This window comes from Ornithorhynchus anatinus, chromosome 3, assembly GCF_004115215.2.
Source record: "Ornithorhynchus anatinus isolate Pmale09 chromosome 3, mOrnAna1.pri.v4, whole genome shotgun sequence".
In the NCBI taxonomy this organism is placed as follows: domain Eukaryota; kingdom Metazoa; phylum Chordata; class Mammalia; order Monotremata; family Ornithorhynchidae; genus Ornithorhynchus; species Ornithorhynchus anatinus.
The window spans coordinates 72,148,459-72,171,915 of record NC_041730.1 but is presented as its reverse complement, the minus strand read 5'-3'; the positions used below and the strand labels follow the sequence as shown (position 1 = coordinate 72,171,915).

The following is a 23,457-nucleotide window of genomic DNA, read 5'->3' as shown; positions in this document are numbered from 1 at the left end:
AAATCAGAAAACAAACTTAATATGCCTCTATCAAAAAGGTGAAGAAAAGTTTGTTCAGAGACTAAGGAAACAATCTACTATTTAGAAGGCAGTTATGTTATCAAGACTTATTTTCTTCCCCTACTTTACCCACAATGTTGTTTCCAGAACAACTTTCCCTCAAAATAGCAAGAAGATCTTCCCTGCTAAAGCTGCAGGATCATTACCTTTTTCTGCTTCAGATTTTACCTGCAAATCTAATACTCACAACTGAGCATTATACATATTTCCAAAATTCATTGGAAGAGTGAGGATGTTTAATTTTAAATTATAACGACTTCTAAACACTATTTTCCTCTAGAAAAGCAGAAATTGTATATAATTTCCCAGTTCCTTTTAAGAACTATCCTATGAAGGCAGCACAGTTGGACAGAGAGAAATCCCAAGGAGGAGTGGTAAGAAAGTGTCAGGAAAATGGTGGCCAAAATTGACACAAGGGCTGCAATCTGATACTGTGGCAATATTTAATCACACTATTACTGTTTGACACAAAATAAATGAAAAACTTTTCCATTCTTTAGCAAGCCTAGGGAAGGTGAGATTGTAACTTCCTATTACTTTTCCAAGCTGCATCCTGTTTCCTGTCTGAAATGATTAAATGTAGGGCTTACCTGGCTCCAAAGATGTCCTTCTTCGCCAGGTCAATTCCAGAAACAACTTTTACTCTGAGGATGCGCGACTCCCCCTTTTGAAAAGAAAGACATAAGAAAAACAGAGTCTTACTTAAAACGTTACACTTTTACAATACACTTCAATTTACCTCTTTGTTCATCCCAAGATAATCTGACCATGTGTCAACTCTTGTGCCTCTGTCCCCTTACTCATAGTCATTCCTGGCTTGGAACTCCCCCCACAACCCCTCAAAATCCATCAAACCACAGCCCTTCCCAAAGTCAAAGCCCTTCTGAAAACCCACTTTTTCCAATATGCCTTCTTCAATTAATTTCAAGTATCCCAAGCAATAAAAATCAATCCACTGATGGTATATATTGAGTGCTTACCGAGTGCAAAACAAAGCAGTGAGTACTATTCATTCATTCATTCATTCAATCATTTACTGAGCGCTTATAGCGTACAAATCACTGTCCTCGGGGCTTGGGAGAGTACAATATAACAATAAAGGGACACATTCCCTACCCACAGTGAGCTACAGTTTAGAGAGAGTACAATGCAATAGAGTTGGTGGACATGAACCCTGACCTCAAGGAATTTACATTATAAAACCATCAGCCATCATTCAATTGTATTTAATCGTATTTATTGAGCGTTTACTGTGTGCACAGCACCATCCTTAGCACGTACTTATATTCTACTTACATTCATATTCACCACTTAGATATATATGTTTAAACTGCACATTTATTTTGGTTACTCTATAAATATGTTTATTTCTATCTTCCCTGTGAGAGTGTAAACTCCTTGGAGACAGGGAAATATCCTGCTTGTTTTGGTCTTCCCAAATGATTAGGGGATAGTGCATGGTACCCAGTGGGTGATTGTTAAGTACTGAAGTACTGCTACTTTAGAGGTTAAAAGGCAACTGTTTTCAAAGACTAATACCACACTCAATTTGCTTACATTCTGAGGATTTTTCATTCCCACTCCTGTTCAATCGCATGAGCTAATGTGTTGGCAATTCATTTTTGGAAAAAGTTTATATGGCAATAAACAATACTTGGAAGTGTTTTCATTTTGAATACCTTTGCTGAAATTAATACAGCTTGACCTATTTCACTAAGTCTTTTTTGCTGTAGAAATGCAGAAGTTAGCAAGTATGTTGTTGTTTTTTAGTGAGAATTCAACTTGGCCATTTTATCTCATTCTAACAAAGCACTCCACATCCAGGACACGATGGTCTTTTGAAGTTAAACACTTGTGTTGCATTTGTTTTTTGTTTTTTAGATTATATTATTGAAACTACAGCATTGCTACTACCAGGATCAGAGTTGGCAGAAGCTCAAAACCATTCCATATGGAAATATGTTCTGCCTCCCAACTCTCAATCCCCAAGACGGTGCCCTGTGAACGGAATGACTTAGTCCTTCTGATTTAATCCTGATTCAAGGAGAAGCAGAGAAGCAGAGAAGCAGCATGACTTAGTGGATAAAGCACAAGTCAGGGAGTCTAAATGACCTGAGCTCTAATCCTGCCTCCAGAACTTGTCTTCTGGGTGAGCTTAGACAAGTCACTTCACTTCTCTGTGCCTCGTTATCTCATCTGTAAAACAGAGATTAATAAATAATAATAAGGTTGGTATTTGTTAAGCGCTTACTATGTGCAGAGCACTGTTCTAAGCGCTGGGGTAGATACAGGGTAATCAGGTTGTCCCATGTGAGGCTCACAGTCTTAATCCCCATTTTACAGATGAGGGAACTGAGGCACAGAGAAGTTAAGGGACTTGCCCACAGTCACACAGCTGACAAGTGGCAGAGCCGGGATTCGAACCCATGACCTCTGACTCCCAAGCCCGGGGTCTTTCCACTGAGCTACGCTGAGTGGGAGCCCCATGTGAGCCATGGACTATGTCCAACCTGATTAGTTTGTACCTACCCCAGAGCTTAGTGCAGTGACTGGCACATAATAAGTGCTCAACAAATACTATATTATATATATATATATATATATATAAATATAAAAGAAATGTAGGCATCTTACCAATGCCACAATGAAAGGGGGATAATAATTTACATAGGAGGCAGGGATACTGACAACTGCAAATTGAGCAATAGATGAGATGCAAATTTTCTATTAGTGCATGTGTTTTCGATAAATATATTTACACTTTTTCCCTAATCAATATTCAATATATTCTCCCCCTGAACTATTTTAGATTTCAAACTAACACTCTAGTTAAAAAACGTATTGAGTGTCAAGCACTGTGCTGGACAACGGATCAGATACAGTCACCATCACTCATAGGGATCACAATCTAGGAAAGGGAAAACAGGAATCTTTATCTCCATATTACCTATGAATAAATGGACACACAATAGTCAAGTGTTTGCCCAAGGTTATTTGTCTTGTCTTATGCTGTCGAGTCATTTCTGATCCATAGCGGCACCATGGACACATCTCTTCCAGAACACCCCACTCTCCATCTGCAATCGTTCTGGTCATGTATCAATAGGCTTTTCTTGGTAAAAATACAGACGGGTTTTTCCATTGCTGCCTTCCATGCAGTAAACTTGAGTCTCCACCCTTGATTCTCTTCCATGGTGCTGCTGCCCAGCATGGGTGAGTTTTGACTTGTAACATATTGCCTTCCACTCGCTAGCCATTGCCCAAGACAGGAATGGAATGGACAGGCCTCTGCTTGACTCTCCCTCCCATAGCCGGGACTGGTAGACTACTGGAAACTCTGCAGGTGGGACCTTGAAAGGGGCCCAAGGTTACACAGAAGGTCAACTGCATGGCAAGAATTTGATTCAGGCCTCCTGATTTCAAGTACTGTACTCTTTCCAATAACCATTTTCTTAAAGTTATTTTTCACATGTGAGGAACAATACTAATACAAGTAGATGGGCTCTGGTCTTAAGGAACTGAGATTCTGAAGAAGAGACTGGGGTTCTCTATAAAGTAAGAGTTGCCTTCTAGCAAAATGTCTCATTTAAGAAAACTCACGATATAGTACCTCTCCATTCTTATACTGCTTTCAAACACAGCCAATTCTCCTGAAGCCACCTGTATCCAAACAGGTCTGTGCTGTCAGATAATAATGTTGGTATTTGTTAAGCACTTACTGTGTGCAGAGCACTGTTCTAAGTGCTGGGGTAGATACAGGGTCATCAGGTTGTCCCACGTGAGGCTCACAGTTAATCCCTATTTTACAGATGAGGTAACTGAGGCACAGAGAAGTTAAGTGACTTGCCCACAGTCACACAGCTGACAAGTGGCAGATCTGGGAGTCGAACCCATGACCCCTGACTCTGAAGCCCAGGCTCTTTCCACTGAGCCACAAATGTTCCTTAACTCCTTACCAATATTCACACGAAAATATGGAATGAAAACACACTTATGGCAGAACCCTACATATAAAGATGTGTAATAAAAGCCAAAACCCACTAATTACTCATAAGTCAAAAGACATTAAGAAACTAAGTTTAATTATAGGACTCTAGGATACCATTCCAAGAGTAGCAGTGGTGGAACTAGAAACAGAAACCTATCAGGCAATGGCCAGTCCAAGTTTTGATAAGGACTACCGTGGGATGCAAAGAATTCTGAGCCCATTTTCCTAGGGTTTGCCCTCTTATCCCCTCCAGCAGATAGTTCCATCTAAGAATTTTCCTTCTCAGGCTAAAGCTGAGAACAGAGAAAAGTGGCTTACTGAAATCCAGACAGCAGAGCTAAATTGTAACTAAAGAACACAGCTTCCCCCTTTTTTTTTTTCTAATGCTTTACATCACTGTCTCCATCTTTAGCCTGCTCAATAACAAGTGATTTAAGTCAGGGCAACCATCATTCTTTTCCTCCAAGCATGATAACAGAATCATCAGTGGCATTTATTGAGCACTTACTGTGTGCACAGCACTGTACTCAGTACTTGGGAGAATACAATAATAGTAATAATAATAATAATATTTGTTAAGCACTTAGCATGTGCCAGGCACTTTATTAAGCACCATCCCATATGGGGCTCACAATCCCCATTTTACAAGTGAGGTAACTGAGGGACAGAGAAATAAAGTGACTTGACCAAGGTCACACAACAGACAAGTGATGGAAGAGGGATTAGAACTCACGACTTTCTGACTCCCAGGCCCATGCACTATGCCATGTTGCTTCTCACAGAGCCAACAAGAGTGGAATTCAAACCCACACATACGAAGCACAGTCAATTAACAGGCTAGCATCTTAACTCAATCACTACATCACAAGTGATTGCCTTCAAGGAGATCATAATCTAATTGATCCTGAGTGGGATGAAACAATGACCTCAACCAATAAGACTGATGTCCTCAAGGAATATCTTGCTGCAATTAGTGAAAAATTAGACAAATAGGCATGAAGCCTCCTCCTTCATATCCAACAGACCGCCACTCTCCCCACCTTCAAACCCATCCTAAAAATCACATCTCCTTCAAGAGGCCTTCCCTGACTAATGCCCTCATTTCTCCTTCTCTATGTCCTCCCTCTATGTCAGCTATGCAGCATGGTGTAGTGGACAGAGCACAAGCCTAGGAGTCAGAAGGTCAGGGGTTCTATTTCTGGCTCTGCCACTTGTCTGCTGTGTGATCTTAGGCAAGTCACTTGACTTCTCTGGGCCTCAGTTCGCTCATTCGTAAAATGGGAATTAAGACCATAAGCCCCATGTGGGACAGGGACTGTCCAACCTGATTAGCTTTTATCTACCCCAGTGCTTAGAACAGTGCCTGACATATAAGCGCCTAACAAATTCCAACATTATTAACTCTATTTGCTTATATCCACCCCAGTGCTTAGTACAGTGCTTAGCACATAGTAAGTGCTTAACAAGTATCATTATTATTATTATTGTTGCCTGTATACCCCTCAAGCAGTTTGATGCCCCAGCCACACAGCACTTATCTAACTATCCTTATACTCTATTTCCCCTATCCGTAATTATTTTAATGCCTGTCTTCCCTAGTAGACCACGAGCTGCTTGTGGGCAGGGATCACATCTACCAATGCTATTGTATTGTATTTCCCCAAGTGCTCCATACAGTGCTCTCCACACAGAAAGTACTCAATAAATACCACTGATTGACTGATCAGCATATTCGGACAGCACTGCAGAATTGCAGACTGCAAGAAAGATGATAATAATAATTAGGGTATCTGTTAAGCGCTTACTATGTGCCAGGCACTGTACTAAGTGCTGGGGCAGATCCAAGCAAGTCAGGTTGGGCACAGTCCCTGTCCCACATAAGGTTTACAGTCTCAATCCCCATTTTACAGATGCGGTAACTGAGGCACAGAGAAGTGAAGTGAGCAAAATGCTCAAGGTCACACAGCAGACAAGTGGAAGAGTCGGGATTAGAACCCATGGCTCCCAGTCCCGTGCTCTACCCGCTACATCACGATGCTCAGTGCAGAGCAAGAAGACTGGAGAATAACAAATAATTAAATAATTAAAACAGGAAAACACAGAGATGACCCAGCAAGAGGAGAAGGGAATTGAGCAGGAGTCACTGCACAAAAGATAAATTCACAACAGAGAAATAAAAAATGGGAAGGAGACAGAAGAGAATTGTAAGCAAGAAAAGCAACAACATCACAGATAAGAAAGAAGGCCAATACCATCCTGATGTGATGGAAGAATGGCTTCAAGAGCAGAACTCAAGGAGCAGAAAGAACTTCTGCTCTTTACAGCTTTCTCCCCACTCCACATAGCTCCCACTTCATTCATTCAATAGTATTTATTGAGCGCTTATTATGTGCAGAGCACTGTACTAGGGCACTTGGAATGTACAAATCGGTAACAGATAGAGACAGTCCCTGCCCTTTGACGGGCTTACAGTCTAATCGGGGGGGCAAAGGTGGGGAATCACAAGCAGGTGATCTGCTGCTTTCAGAAGAGGGCTACAAAAAACAACAACCCCTTTGGGCTGGTGGGGCTGAGTATGAGGAGGGAAGTACATCAAGAGAGAGATATAGATTGGTAGAAAGTGGCAGGAGAGAAGGCTCCATGTTGGAACTTGTCCTGGGAGGAAAACTACTAGCTATCCCTCTGACACAGGGTACTGTACCTGGAGTTAAAATGGGAGGAGCCCTCCATGGATTTGAAGTGAATGCCTATCTTATCAGACCTCCTCAAAGCAAAGAGTTTGCCTAAAGATAAGGATTAGTGTCATACTGGAAAGAAACACAAACACATGACAAGGTGTGTGTGACTGTAATAGATAAATGCTTATCAGATGCCTGGGAAGCCTGACCTCTCCTTGACATTTTATGTCTTCAGTAGAATCTCTGCCTGGTTTTTTGGTACCCGCTTGTTTTTCCTAATGTATTAATCCAAAGTCACACAGACAAATAAAGTTTCTCTTCCAGAGATATTTTTCTAATCATCAATATATTTAAAGGGTGAAAAATGATGCAGCTTGGATGACTTCTGGATTTTCAGGCTCTCTTATCTTCTTGTTATTTTTAATTCACGCAAGTCTACAAATAGACCAAGGAGGCATAAAAGCCACATTTAATTGCCTGTTGTTCACGTTTCCTTCCTAAAAGAGACACCACTAAACAGGCAGGGCACATTCACTCTTTTGGATGGGCAGCTTATATGGCTGTACATTGATGCTCGGGTCACTTTAAATATGGCTGCAAATGACTGTGACTTAGTGGACAAAGCAGTGTGGCCTAATGGAAAGAGAAGGGGCCTGAGAGTCAGAGGACCTGGAATCTTATTCCAGCTCCGCCACGTATCTGCTGGGTGGCCTTGGGCACGTCACTTAAATTTTTGGGGCTTCACTTTCCCTCACCTGCAAAATGGGGATTCAATATCTGGTCCTTCTTCCACTTACGTAGGTATCTGTTTATTTATTTATTTATTTATTTATTTATTTATATTGATGTCTGTCTCCCCCCACAGACTGAAAGGTCATTGTGAGCAGGGAATGTTTCTGTTTGTTATACTGTACTCTCACAAGCTCTTAGTACAGTGCTTTGCACACAGTAAGCACTCAATGAATATAATTGAATGAGTATTTGGACCGAGAGCCCCATGTGGCTGAGTAGTTTACATCTACTCCACTGCGTAGCACATAATAATTGCTTAACAAATACCATAATGATATTAAATAGAACACAGAAGGCACCACAATTAATAAAATTATTTCTTGCCGATATAAATATTAGTGGGCTAAGTACCCACTTTGAGCGGTGACAGTGTCCTCAAATCAGGGTAAAGGTGGGAGACAGAGAGAAACAGCCAGACCGGCAGAGAGATGCAGAAAAGTGAGACAGGCAGACACACCCACCCCTCAAGCACATTCTCTCAAACACCACTCACCCAGATCATCTTCCCCTAGGACACCTTCATGTGCAGCAGCGCCCTTCCCCCACGGCTGCTGGGCCACCCTACAGCTTGACCCTGGATTAAGGGCTGCTGCAGTTCCCTTAATCTGCTTCCCCCAACCTGTGCAGCTGCCCCGGAGCCCTGGACAACGGCAACTGCTCTGCCGGTCCTCGGAATGACTTGTTCAATCAGAGAAGCAGCAAAACGTAGAGAAGTAACATGGCACAGTGGATACAGCATGGGAGTCAGAAGGTGAAGGGTTCTGACCCTGGCTCTGTCACTTCTCTGCTGTATGACCCCGGTCAAGTCACTTCACTTCTTTGTGCTTCAGTTACCTTACCTGTAAAATGGGGATTGAGACTGTGAGCCCCACATGGGACAGGAACTGTGTTCAATCCCATTTGCTTGTGTACACCCCAATGTATAAGCACTTATAAATGCTATAATTATTATTCATTTGTTTATTCAATTGCATTTATTGAGCACTTGCTAAGCACTATACTAACAATACTATACTAAGAATAAAATAATAACAATAAGCAGACACATTCCTTCCCCACAACTCACCTACAGTCTAGATTTCTGGGGGCCAAGTTGCTCCTGAAATAGAAGCTGGGAGATGTAGTAACTGCTCAGACCACACAATACAACTTCTAGAGGGTGTATCCTGTTGGTCTTACACCACAAGAGACCACACGAAACCAGATGTGAGCACTGCTTTGGAACTGAGGGAAGGCAGAGCAGCAGCAGAACCACCTACAAACCAGGCCAGAGCAGACTGGAGAGGTGGAGGCTGGGAATGGGAAAGGAGAGATGGAGAGGAGAGTGACTAGTAGTTAGTGCTATTTTGGGACACGGAGAGGTTGCCAACACCTTCCTCCTTCTCTCCCCAAAAGCAATAGTTAAGAGTATTACTGGGTACATAACACCAGGAGAGATTACACAGGTGGAAATTAGACACAATCCCTGTCCTTCTTGGGGCTCACAATTTTAAATGCTTAAGAGCGGAGGTGGGATTGGAGACGCATCAGGACTGATGAAACATTAAAAATAAACACAAATAGGCAAGATGTGTTCACAGTCTTGGCGGTAATGGCAGCATAATCTGAGAACATGTGGAAGCACTTTTATCCCTGGCTCAGCATGCATGGAGCCTCCAGGGAACTATGACCCTGGGTGGTGGGAGGGAAGGTGGCGGTTACCACAGTGCTTTTCTCGGAGGGACTGCTCTGGCCCATCATCTACCTTCAAAGTAGTTCTGGCTCCTAAAGGGGCTCCACACCTAGCCTGGGGTAGGCTCCTGAGCTAGAAACAACACTGCTCCGTTTTTTGTTTTCTTTTTTATAGTATTTGTTGTAGTATGTGTCAAACACTGCTCTAAGCCCTGAGATAGGCACAAGTTAATTAGGTTGCTACTGGAGGTGACTTTCAGGTCTCTTGGTTGGAGATCACCCTCCCCAACTTCTTCCAGCTCTGCCTGTGGGCCACCATTTGATGGATTCACCCCAGGTTTTCATCAAGCCCCTAAATGTCTCCCCCAAAGTGTAGTCAACTCACCTGTGCACTCCCCCAAAAGTCACAGTGTTTTCTATTTCCTACCAAATTAGTCCAGAGCACTGAACCTGGTGTGTGTTCAATAGATGATACTTGCTCCTGCTACTATCACCCACTTCCATCTTCTCTCCTTGAAAATGTCATTGCAGATGGGATTAGGTTTACAAAAAAAAAATCACTAGACAGATTGCATCTATCACTTCTTTCAATCTGTGTAATCTGTCACTAAGATAAAAGGAAATTAAATTTATCTAGCTCAATCTGTTCTTCAGAAAGGCATAAGGTGTCTTCCCAAAATCTTTTAGTCTGCTAGGTGGTTTCAGATTAATGATTTGATCATTTCTGCAATTACCTTTCCAAGCATCGATGCTGTCGATAAATCTGGAATTACCAAAATCAACCCTCTTCCTACATTTAAAAATTAGAATATTAGCCTATTTCTAATCCCCAGGGACTTTCCCTGTACTCTATATAATTCTCAAAAATGATAACTAGTAACTCTGCAATAGCCCCTCTTTAAACTTTAAATAACGTGGACTACGGGTCACTAGTCACCAGGACTTGCTGACAAAGATTTCCAGTCTTTTAAAACACACTTTAATATTTTCATCCCCTCTTCTAGCTTTGACTTTTCAATCTTCCACCATAAAGCCATTTGCCATGAGCTACTCATAATCGACCCACTCTAGTATATTGTAGTCTTCCAAGCTCTTAGTACAGTACACTGCAAATGGTAAATGCTCAATTGTGTCCGTCAATTGTTTTTAAAAACAGTTGAGCACTTATTGTGTGCAGAATACTGTACTAGGTGTTTCAGAGAATATAACAATATGACAGACACATTCCCTGTCCATAATGAGTTTACAGTGACTTGTCAGAGTAATCCCAACTACTTCCCTAGCATGCAGGGAAGTATGTCAGTTCTGAATTTTTTTTCTTACTTTGTCTTTTTTCTGCCTCACAGTTGAGTGAGACACTCAATTCCACCAAAAACCAAGGCAAGAAAGGGGTTCCATTATGGAGGTGACACTTGCAGATAATCAAACGTGCAAGGGAATTTAAGATATGTGAAGGTCAGATCCAGATTATATCACAGTAAGGCAGGAAGCAGGGTGAACCAATTCTCTTCTCGGTGTTTCCTTCCCCTGGTTCGACCAGATAAAGGGAGGCTTCTCATCCTGGCTGGAGTTGATCAAAGCCATCACTCAAGAAAAGATCTCCCAACTGCTTTCAAAATATACTCCCTCTACTTAGGCTTCTGATCCCATCCCCTCTCACCTCCTAAAAGTGCTTGTACCCTCCTCCTCCGTCCTCCTTCTCCTCTTCCTCCTCCCCCTCCTCCCCAGTCTTCTTTCCTGTTCAAAACACGAGCAACCTCCCCATCTCTTTAGTTCACACCTTAGTATCCTTGACTACTGGCTCTCTTTCGATCAATCAGTTGTATTTATTGAGCACTACTGTATACTTACTATTTATAGATCACTAATACTAAACCCTTGGGAGAGTACAACAGAATGAACAGAAACGTTCCCCACCCATAAGGAACCTATAGTCTAGAGGGGGACACAGACACTATTAAGAATAAATAATTAATTCATAATATATAATTTAAGAATACGTACATAAGTGCTATGGAGTTGTGAGTGGGGTGAATAACAAGTGTCCAAAGGTCATAGATTGAAGTGCATAGACAACGTAGAAAGGAGAGCAAGCTGGGGAAGAGAGGACTTTTCCTCCTCTTGGAGGCGATATGGCCTTAGTAATGCTTTAAAGGTAGAGGAAGTCGTTGTCAGTCGGTTGGTAAATACTATTCATTTTTCCTCGGCAACATTTTCCAGATGTTTCTCCTCCTCTCCCTCCAAACAGGCACCAGAACGATCCAGACCTTGGTCACGGCCTGACAAGATTACTATATCAACCTCCTCACTCGTCTCCCTTCTTTCAGCATATACCTCTGTAGAGCATACTGCACTCTGCTGAGTAGATCGCTTTTCTGAAATGTCATTCTGCCATTTCCCTATTCCTCAAACACCTTCAATGGTTTTTCAGGCCTCTCTGCATCAGGCCCAAACTCCTGACCATTAGCACACTCTCTCACACTCAAATACACATCAGCTTGCATTTAGTCTGCATTTCTGTCCAACTCACCTTCTTTCTGTCTCATCCTCAACTCTTACATCTGAATTCTTGTTCAAGCAATCAGTGCTATTTTTTGAGCACGTACTGTGTGCAAAGCACTGCACTAAAAGTTGGAAGAAAGCACAATATTATAGAGTTGGTAGGCGTAATCTCTACTCTCAAGGAATTTACAATCAAGTGTTCATGCCCTTCCTCCTGCCTGAAACTCCTCCCCTGCCCATATCTGCCAGATCTGCCAGACCATCTTGGAGGAGGTGGGCTGAAGAGCTTTGAATGTAGGGGGCTGTGGCCTATTAGATTTGGGGAGGGCGGAGTGGGGGGTGGAGAAGTGGGGATTCACTGGCATCTGAGAAGGCTCACCAAAATAGCAAAGAGCCCGAAAAGGAGCACTAAGTGAACAAAGCATTTAAGTCTCTCTCAAAGACACTGACCCTCATGGAAACACAATCACCACAAACAACATCTTGTCCCTTTCAGTTATCAATAGATTTTATTCTCCTTTCTTAAGTCAAATCTGTTGCGTTGACTTAGAACTTGAAAATGAGTAACTGAGTTAGACTCATCAACTGTCAGATTTTTGTTTTAAGGGAATAAAATACATTTATGCTCAAAGTTTCTTTTTTTCTCCAGAATTATTGATGACATTCCTTGTAAATTGTCATTCACTATCCTTCTATATATTTTCCTACTGTTCTAACAGGTCCACAGTATAGGGAACATTTTAAAAGTCTTCCTAGCTACCATCATCTTCAGTTTATTGTTCTGATGACCTTTGGATATTTGATATTCATCCCAGTCCCAATCCCACAGCACTCATGTACATATCTTTAAATTATATATTACAGATTATTTATTCATTCATATAAATGTCTGTTTCACCCTCTAGACTGTAAGCTCATTATGGACAGGGAAGGCGTCTGATAATTCTGTTGTACTCTCGCAAGCACTTAGTACAGTGCTCTGCACATAGTAAGCACTCAATAATACATAATTACACTTGAATGAAAAATGCACAGCGGTAGTACACTACAAAAGTATTTCAGAACCTAATGTTCACAGATCAAATCCAGTTTAAAGACCATCAAAATGTAACCTCTTGAGAGCTTAGTCCAGTGCTTTGTACACAGTAAGTGCTCAGTAAATGGCATTGACTGATTGAAGCAAGAATAAATCTCCAGAAAATAAGTATCCTCATATGTGCAAAATTACAACCTACATCTTACAAGGAAAGTACTCTTTGCTCAATATGCCAGTTTATATTGTTTTCTTACAATTCAGTGGTCTCTAAAGGGGAAAATTGCTCCGAACAAAAACAAGGTCATAGTTTAAGCATTAAAAAGTGTAAGGAAATGTCTCTCTCTTATTAGCAGTAATGACTATTTGATAGCCCCCTGGGTGCTTAAGTACAATAAATACACAAAACACATTCCCAGCCAACAAAAAGCTTCATTCTAAAGGGTGAGAGAGACATAGAATTGTTGACAAATTGAGTAATCAGAATAACAACAATATGAGAGAGAAGAGCACTCAGTTCCCCTAAAAATCAGAAGTTATGTTTCTGAAGAACTCAGTGACAAGGAGAGCTCAGGTTTTAGTGAGAGGGACTGGTGCCACGTACATGCCCGAACTACCCCTGTCACCCTCACAACTGCATCAATAACAACTGTACTACGCGCTCTACTCAGCAGTGGGCAAAAATTCATGGATACGATTTGGACAGAGCCTCTGCCTCCCTAAGAACTCAAAATCTACAAAGAGTCATGTTCCCTAACTTCCTTACAATGATTTATAAAAATAGTGTTTTGCACACAGTAAGCACTCAATAAATATGACTGCATGAATAAAAAGATTGTAGTGGAAACATCATGAAAGAATTGGGTGTATTCATGTTCGCAAGGTACAAGCAAAATGAAGAAAAATTATTTCAGGCTATGACCATACAATATGGAACACAACTATTTCTGAAGCTTAACCTACTTCAACCACACATGACCAAATCTGACAATGAGAATGAGGTTCGATCATTTGGAAACAGAAGCTGACAACCCCAGAAGATCATCACATAGTTTACTGATATTTAAACGTATACTTTGAACAAAATACAACAGGCTTCTGGGAATCTTTTTTTCAAAGATTTTCCTATTGGCACACTAATAGTAGCTCAAAAACAATTAATAATCGCTCGACTCTGCCCTACTGTTAGTTCTTAGCTTGAATCAGGACTTTACTTTTACAATATAGAAGGAAATCTCCCTCGATGTTACTTGTGTGTGTTACTTGTGAGTAGGTGCACAACCAAGCAATTCCAGAACTTAAGCTACATATGTTGTTTCAAACAGGGAGATTTTGGAAGTTTTTGTTTGTTTTTTTTAAAAAAAGAGGGAATGATTATATATGATTTGATGACAGCTACAAGATAGGAGAAATATTTTAAAATATTATATGGCTTTGTATATTTATCATTACAGAATCTGATTTATTTTTTTTTCAGAATCTGAAATAAAAAGTTGTCATTTTTTCCAAACTTGTCTTCATCTCTTCAAACATTTTTCATGTCAGAGAGTCACTCAACTCCTTGGATGGGTGCCTCCATAACTGAGTTGCCTCTAGGCTGTAAACTCATCTTCTAAACTATAAACTACTCGTGGTCAGGGAAAATCAACTCTGTCACATTGTAGTTTTAGCTTAGTACAGTGCTCTGCCCAAAGTAAGCACTCAAATATGATTGACGGATTGATTTCTCCCTTCTAGACTGTAACCTCACCCCTCTAGATTGTACACCCGTGACCTGGGAACATGTCTACCAACTGTTACATAGTATTCTCCTAAGCACTTAGTAGAGTGCTTGGCACACAGTAAGTGCTCCATAAATACAATTGATTGATTGATTCCCTGGGCCTTTGGTTTCCCCAGGCCATTTAGCATGTAGGATAAGGGGGAGCTACTGGAGTTTAACACTCCTCAGATGAACCCGTGAAGATATCTATTATCTTCCACTCCTCTTCCGTGCTCAGCATGCCTCAGGTACTCAACAAATACTATTGAATGAATTTCTAGCTCTACCCTTATTTCCTCTGCATATATTTCCCTAACTTCTTTCAACTCTTGTTGACTTTATTTCCTGGTATCATGAGCTAAGCAGATAAAGAAAGTAATGAGTAGCATTATATATCTTCATTTTTTATTTTATTTGCTTATGATGGTCAATCAGGATTGGAGCACTGGGCACATGCAAATGAAAAACCAATCTTTCCAACAAACAATTCTCAATTCTATTTATTTCTGAGACTTGGAATTAATGGTTAATGCCGTGAGCAGGACCTTGTACAGTTTTGACATTGAGCAATGATTAACAAAGTCTATAGACTTGTTTTCCTTTTCAATCCACAAGACACCCTCTAAGAGAGGGCGCACTGCAAACACAAACTTCTTTCCCCTTCCAATTTAACCTCTTCAGCCACTCCTTCCTGCTACTGGAGGCTGCCTGGTTTTTGATCAGCTCAGGGCCTTTCTTCCATCCCTAGGTTTTCCCTTTTTGGAAAGCTGCTACTACAAGACCACTTTGCAAATTTTGATATTGAATTATGATAAAGTCATAGGAGATTTACAAATACAACAGGTACAAAATCCATTTAGTGCAGAAGCTTATTCACCAAATCTTCATCATTAAAATTCTTATTTTTTCAGCCCTCATTTTAAAGGCTGAAACAACTTAAGATTCTTGTACTTCAGCAGTTCCTAGATAGTACTGCCCCCTTCCTCTGCTTCAGTGTTTACTATCGTGTTCCTGTGAGCCCGTTGTGGGCAGGGATTGTCTCTATTTGTTGCTGAATTGTACTTCCCAAGTGCTTAGTACAGTGTCCTGCACACAGAATGGGCTCAATAAATACGATTGAATGAATGAATGAATAAAAGCCATCTAGATACAGGAATTCTTCCTCTCATGGACTGAAGGCTGACTCAGCTCTCCCTTAGAAATTGATAAAAATTGAAGTATTCGTTAAGCACTTACTATGTGCAGGCCCTTATACAGTTTTGACATCAAGCAATGATTAACTTGATAGCTAATATATATATATGCATATATATATATATATAATATAGTATAAAGCAGTTAAGTTTTCCCCAGTGCCCATATAACTTTTATGTTACTGCCTCGGGTAAAAGATCATCTTTCTGTAGCTTTATATGGTACTTAGCACTGGGGTGGATACAAGCAAATCAGGTTAGACACAGTCCCTGTCCCAGAAGGGGCTCAGAGTCTTAAACCCCACTTTACAGATGAGGTAACTGAGGCACAGAGAAGTGAAGTGACTTGCCCAAGGCCACATAGCAGACAAGTGGTGGAGCTGGAATTAGAACCCATGACCTTCTGACTCCCAGGCCCATGCTCTATCCATTACCCCATGTCAATCAGTGGCATTTTTCTGAGGGCTTACTGTGTGCAGAGCACTTCACTAAGCATTTGAGAAAATACAACAGAGTTGGTAGACATGCTCCCTGCCCACAAGGAGTTTACAGTTTATTAATGTCATACACAGGAAAAGTATGCCCCCTCAACTCCTCCCCTTCTCAAAAAGTGTCTAGTACCAAACCTAATTAGACCATGGCACTGGGACTGGTTCTAAACTGACTGTCAAAGGCAGTTGTAAACAGAGAAAGCTCTGGAATAATAATAATAATAATGGTATTTGTTAAGCATTTACTATGTGCAGAGCACTGTACTCAGCACTGGGTTAGAGACAAGGTAATTTGGGTTGGATACAGTCCCTATCCCATATGGGGGCTCACAGTCTTAATTCCCACTTTACAGACAAGGTAACTGAGGCACAGGGAAGTTAAGTGACTCGCCCAAGGTCACACAGCAGGCAAGTGGCAGAGCTGGAATTAGAACCCATAACCTTCTGACTCCCAGGTCCATGCTCTCTCCACTATGCCAACTTTCTTCCAGACCACTAGTTTGTCCTATTAAAACACAGTGCTCAACAAAGGACAACCACTAACTTAGTGCAAGAGAGATAGCTGTTAACAAGCCCCTGCCATACCACTACTCTGTTACTCTTGGCTTGCTCTACTGTTGGATGACAAGGAAGGAGGAAATCCATCTGAAAGGAACGACAGCAAAGCTGGAGTTGGGGGCTGAAGACTGGCGAAACTGGGCGTGGAGAATGGAGATGGGGGGAAAGCTTGGAAGAGGCATGGGAAAATTGGTGAGGGGTGAAACGTGCTTTAACATGCAGCCCTGTAGAAGTGAGGGAAGAGACTTTATTGTACACTTCCAACCACTCAGTCCAGTGCTCAGGACACAATAGATGAACTTGGGAATCCTATGCTGTCGGGCTTAAAATAAGCAAGATGGGGGAGAGCTTCCTATTGACTCTGAAAGATTCAACAAAATGAATGATGCTCTTTTCACCTTTCTTGCTGCAATAATGACCAAAGGCTGAAGAGGAGCATGGCCTAGTGGTTAGACCATGGGCCCGGAGGTCAGAAGGACTCGGGTTCTGATCCCAGCCTTGCCACTTGTCTGCTCTGTGGCCTTGAGCAAGTCACAAATTCTCTGTCTCGGTTACCTCATCTGTAAAATGGGGATTAAGACCGTAAAACCCATGTGGGACATGGACTTTGTCCAGCTGCTTAACTTGCACGAACCCCTAGCACCTGGTTACATAGTAAGCACTTAAATGCGATAAAAAAACAATATTGTAGGCATTCTTGAAGGTTAGAAAGTTACACTCAAATAATTCTTATTTAACTTTCTATAAATTCCTACAAGTTCATATCTGAAACAAACCATATGGAGATTAATTTAATTAATTTCAGGCACAAGGAACTATAAATTTTTGATTTAATGGTATCTAACCTTTTTTCCTCCACAAGTCACAACTGAGACTTTTCTTCAAGAATTTTAGTAATGCCTACTGATTGACAGATTTAAATAACATTTTATTAATAATTATGCAACAAACATCCAATATCTTCAAAATGTAACCAAAAAATTTCAAATAGACTATTCATGAGTAGAATTTACATTTTAATAAAAAGCCTGGGTTTCTAGGATTGAGGGATGGGTTGAGGGAAGAGGAAAACAATCAATCATAGTGAGTACTTACTGCATGCAGAGCACAGTACTAAGCACTTGGGAGAGTATAACAGTTGGTAGATACATTCCCTGCCCAAATCAAGATTACCGTCTAGAGAATCATTTCTAAATATAGAAAGGATGTTCTTAACTAGAGTTTGTACTATTGAGAATCACTGCTCTAGGTTCTGACTTAAAGGTACATGTTGAGGAAATGGGTTTAAGCTTAGCATCACAGTTATGGTTTAAATAGAAAAACATTTCCTGAAAGTTCACCCCTAGGGTTGGCTTCCAATGAGATGTTCTTCGTAAGAGCTTGAAGTAATCAAAGAGATTTACAACAGACTGTTATGGATGGACAGTACTCCTGCCTGCTTATGGGAAGGATATACTTGATGATAGCTCAACCTCTTTTCAGTTTCACAATTCCATGATTTATAATAACAAGGCCTGACAACTGTCCAGCCCCATTCCAGTTGTGGCTGGGACACAGACAAGCAGTTCCACAGTGATGGTGACTCTTCCATGAGCATGATACCACTTCCAATTTGGAGAGGTCACTCCAGAGAGCAGAATTCAATTCCCCGGCTTCCTCACCACTGTTTTCTAACCATTTTCTCTACTAAAGCAGTGGGGAGTAGTGGCACCCCAGAGAGCTCGAGTGGCAACTATTTTACTATCTCGACATTCACAGAGCGCTATTACTTTTGGTAAAGTGTTTACACATCACTCATATAATACTATCTTTACAAAATACCTTTGAGACGGGCATTACTATCTCTGTTATACTGATGAAGAAACTGAGGCCCAAAGAAGATCAGTGATTTGTCTGAGGTCACACAGAAAGGCAGCAGCAGAGCTGGGAATAGAACTCAAGTCCTGGCCAGCCAAACCAGTGTTTTTTCCACCAGACCATGCTGGCACCACACCTCAAAGTCACCACGTAGGCTGCCCTGTGGATACAGCTTTTCCATGGGGTCCAGAAGGAGCTGGCCCCATTCACTTCTGTTAGAACTCCTTACAGATTGGAATTTTGATTTTCAACTCCTTCATTATAAGAACAAGCTCAGGCAAGCAGATCAGCAGAAGTTTATACTCCAGGGGCCAGTACCCAGGGAAATTATTCATTCAAACATATTTATTGAGCATTTACTGTGTGCAGTACACTGTACTAAGTGCTTGGTAGAGTACAATATAGTACAAAACAGTTAAGTTTTCCCAAATGCCCATACAACTTTTACGAACTGCCTTGGGTAAAATATATCTTTGTGTGCCTTTGTCCCAGTTAAGTCTTACCACTGGGAAGCAGGCTTTTCATATTCCCTATTTCATAGTCAACCTCCTTCCTCAACTAAATAACATTTCATAGAAAATAATTATCTTCACTGAAATAACCAAATAGTGTTTTAACAGGATCTGCAACAGGAGGGATCACACTACTCAAAAATGACTCATCACCTTTCTCCTGCATGGAATCTGTGATGCAAAAAGGTATTTCCTCTACCAAATGCCTAGCCCTTGTGGGCCTCTGTGCCTTTCCTAGTGCTGCCCTGGTCTTGGCTGCTACAATGGCTCAGTATTCTAGACACCCTGAAAAATATCACAAGGGCTCAGTGTTACAGCATTACATAGCACTATTGTTACAGTTTCTGAGAAATAACTTCAAGATACATTAACCATGGGGAATGCTAGTGAGTTCAATGAGGTGAATTTACAGTAGATTTAAACATACCATTATCTGGAAATAGTTACAAATGCTCACTGGCTATTCGGCAAAACAAAAGATTAATGAGCATTTTGAGTTTCAGTCCTCTGATTTTTAAAACCATTCATTTAGTAACATTTTCTGACATTTACCAATAAATGTATGATAAATGCTAGTAGCTCAACTGACCATTAAAATAATAAAATCACTCAACCAACCACTATAAGCATTATCAATTCATATCTAATCTGAAACTAAACCTGCTGTGTTAAATTTAGATATTCATCAAGTCTTTGTGGCAACTCCGCAAGACAACCTAAAAATCCATAAATTAAAAGCAGCTTTTCTTTCAGGATATCCGTGGTTGGGAAAGTCCTGATGTTTGGCAAAATCAAAATGGGACAGAGGGGCTTAGCTACACTGCAGCTCAGTCACTTCAAGTGAAATTCAAGGAGGTTTCTGGTAATTCAAAAAAGCCTAAGCCTGTACTAAACATAGTAAAGGCAGAATTAGATTCATTTCTTACTTTTAAGGAGAAGCAGCATAGCCTAGTGAAAAAAAATACAGGCCTGAAAGTCAGAGGACCTGAGTTCTAAAATCCCAGCTCCGCCAATTGTTTGCTGTTTAACTTTGGACAAGTCATTTAACTTGATCCTAAGTGACCTCATCTTTAAAATGGGGATTACGTCTGTGAGCCCCAAGTGGAACACTGTTTCATCCAACCTGGTTACCTTGTATCTACCCTAATGCTTAGTACAGTGTCTGGCACTTCAGTAAGCACTTAAATAGCATTAAAAATATAAATTCTACCAGTTTTCTTTTAATGCTGATCAAGGAAAATCACAATACTAGCGATTACAGATCAAACTGTAATGAAAATGTGAAGTTCACTGGTACCAACTATAGCCTTCCATGCTGGGTACTGTAAACTGTTAAAAACTATAATCTTTGTAGGGCAAATGAATAACATATACAGTGAAGTACAAAAGGAACAATGCCTTGAGTAGCCAGCTACTACAGACAGGAAACTAGATGACTGGGCACCAAATGTACAGGGCGGTAGCCAATGTGATATACAAACTATTGAGTATGAATACTAAAAGCCATGGATCAATCAATAGTACTGAGTGCTTACTGTGTACTGCTAAGCACTTGGGAGAGTACGGTATAACAGAGTTGGTAGACACGCTACCTGCCCACAGCAAGTTTACTGTAAAAGAAGCCTATAATTCTTCCTCTGTGGGAATAACCCCCCAAAACTCACCGATGAATACTGAACTAGTGTTCAGTAGTGAACTAGTGTTCACTAGGAAGCAACTGAGAATTTGTAATAAAAACACTCTCTACCACACAACTGGACTGTGAAGTGTAGTCACTATAGACTTAAGAAAACCTCCATAAATTTTCATTTTCTCCTTAGAGATGGCAAATAAGAATGAACTAATTTCATATCCCCAAAGTTCTCTCAAGAAATCATTTAAAAACCTTATATTTTAACAAAAGCATTCACTGGAACAACTTCAACTTGCTCCTAAAGTACACACTTAAAAATTCCTAACTTTACACATAACTTCTCTCCCTACCCTGAAAAACTGCTCTTCCACATTAGAAATAAAGCACCTTAATGAGTTTCAGAATGTAATATTAAACCCTGTGGTTACAGATGAATTAGCAGAGGTTTTAAAAACAACACATTAAGCAAATCCTCTTCCCACCCCCAACAATCTTACCAAATGGCATTGCTACTTCTTAAACGCAATGCATCTCATTTAGAAAGATAGAGTAAACCTTAAATGGGAGGGTTAAGCAGCTGGAAAATTCAAATGCCTAAGCAGTATGCGGAAGTTCCTGGCCTACTTGAGCAGTAAATTTCCATTGCCAGGGTAACCAGGTGAAAGAACAGCAGCTTTAATTCTTTGCCAGAGAATATTTTATGTTCACTCCTCGAGGGAGACTGCCTCCCTTCACCTACTCTCTAACTAGGAGGGAGGGGCTGGAAGGCAAAGGTGAGCATGGTAATTTTCCATTGGAGGACATCTCAGATTGCCTTAGACTACTGGAAAGTTACCTGTTAAGAAAAGTGACATGTAAGCATCTTCAAAAACTGAAAGATTAATTGAAAATGGCATCAATAGTTGTCTCTACCTAGGAAAACATTTTCCTGTCACTTGCCTGAAGCAATCCATTTCAGTTACCTTTCATGTCACACAGATGTCTCTAAAATTCTTCTCTTTTATGCTTCCTGGATTCTATACGACCACATGAATCTCAAGCAGCACGTTTCCCACAGGAAAAGATCTCTTTATGTATTTACTTTACCAGAATGCATGGAAAATCAATCACCACCCATATGAAAACGTTGAGCTGTCATCAGACACTCTGCACTTTCATGCTGTCACCCTCTTGGGCCAACTCAATTTACAACACAATTTTTCAATGTTTTTCCTTGATTTTAAACTGTAGAAACACTAAGTTTTCTATAGCAGCATTCTACAAACCTAGGATTTTACTACATTTTTGTCACAAAGCTATGTCTTCCCCATGCATGTCAAAGATCTGTTCCCCGTAAATCAACAATTCATATTTATCGAGAGCTTACTGTGTTAAAACACTGTACTAAGCACTTGGGAGAGTACAATATAACAGAGTTGGTAGGCATGTTTTCTGCCCACATTGAGCTTACCTAAATTTAGGTCTTGCTCAAAACCAGTCCTCCCACTCAACACTGGGTCTACATAACATTAAATTCCACCCAAAATTAATTGGACATCTCCTTTTGGGAAGGGAATCTAAATTCCTGCTACTCTCCCTCCTGCCCCTTTCCGATTAATTTGATGATTTGCTTTTCCATTCACCTCCCATTCATGTTAATGTATGCTATACAAGCAGTATTTATATTATATCAATATATATTATATTCCCTTAGATCTCCATTATACATGCACAATTGCATCTGTCAACTAGTAGCCTTTAGGGACTGGGAACCCAAAGGTCAAGAATGAAATAACTCTAGAAACTGCTCTATAAGGCAAAGGATCAAAGCAGCTCAGATGGCCTTTTCCCCAAAAAAACTGTGCTGCAGGAATACTGATGGGGACCTAGACTGGCATTTCTTGGATCGGCTATAATCATTTGCTATTTCAGCTGCACTCTCACATTATTGCAGCAATAGGGAGAATATATCCCAGGATGGAGGGAATAAAAAATTGCCAAAGTAACAAAGGATGTGGTTGGGCCAAAACAAATGCAAAATATAGACACTATCAGGTTGTTGTCTGTCTCAAACCCTGAGCTAGGGCAGACTCTTTAATAACAAAGTCCAAGTAAACTAGCAGTCAACCTACACTTCTATTGAGTAAGTCTGACATGAGACTTTACAATCACACTTGTGAATATGGACAAAGAAGTCAGCAAAGCCATTTTAGGATATAAAGAGATGCCAACATCAGACATCAACATTATTCTATCCAACAGTTTAATAAAGATAAAGGTTTTGGGGATTTTCCTTTTACCTGTAATGAACAAGTCACAGTCAAATTCCTTAATGGGAACGAACCTTTAAAATGCCTTCTCCATGGGCATAAATTGTACATACATGGCAGAAAGTCACAATGTCACGCCACCAAGCTGCACCTTTGTGTTACGAAGCTGGAGAGGGTTCTGTGGGGACTGTCTATTCCACTTCCGGCAGGATCTCACTTAAATCACCTCAAATAAATAAGAAACTCCCTTCTTTTAAAGAGTTCTGCAGAGAACTTCACCCCCTGCCACCACAACAGAATCAGACATTCTTCCTTTACCTAACTAAATCAATCTCTCATTCTGAAGGATCGCCTCAATTCCTTCTGGTCTATTCCAGGCAGTCGGAGCAGATGATCTTTAGACTAAGTAATCCTATTTCCTTTAGCCTCTTTAACTGCAGTCTTTTATTCACCTTGTGACTCTCCTTTGAACCTCTTC

General features: G+C 40.7%; 1 protein-coding gene across 3 annotated transcripts in view; it reads right to left on the bottom strand.

Annotated features, from left to right (window-relative positions):
• NEDD4L (NEDD4 like E3 ubiquitin protein ligase) overlaps positions 1 to 23,457 on the bottom strand; it is a 403,957-nt gene that overhangs the window by 292,274 nt on the left and 88,226 nt on the right. For all 3 annotated transcript variants that reach the window (XM_029059768.2, XM_029059769.2, XM_029059770.2), the window contains exon 2: positions 651 to 724. In XM_029059768.2, coding sequence (XP_028915601.1) covers positions 651 to 724 — 74 coding nt within the window. The remainder of the gene's footprint in view (positions 1 to 650; positions 725 to 23,457) is intronic.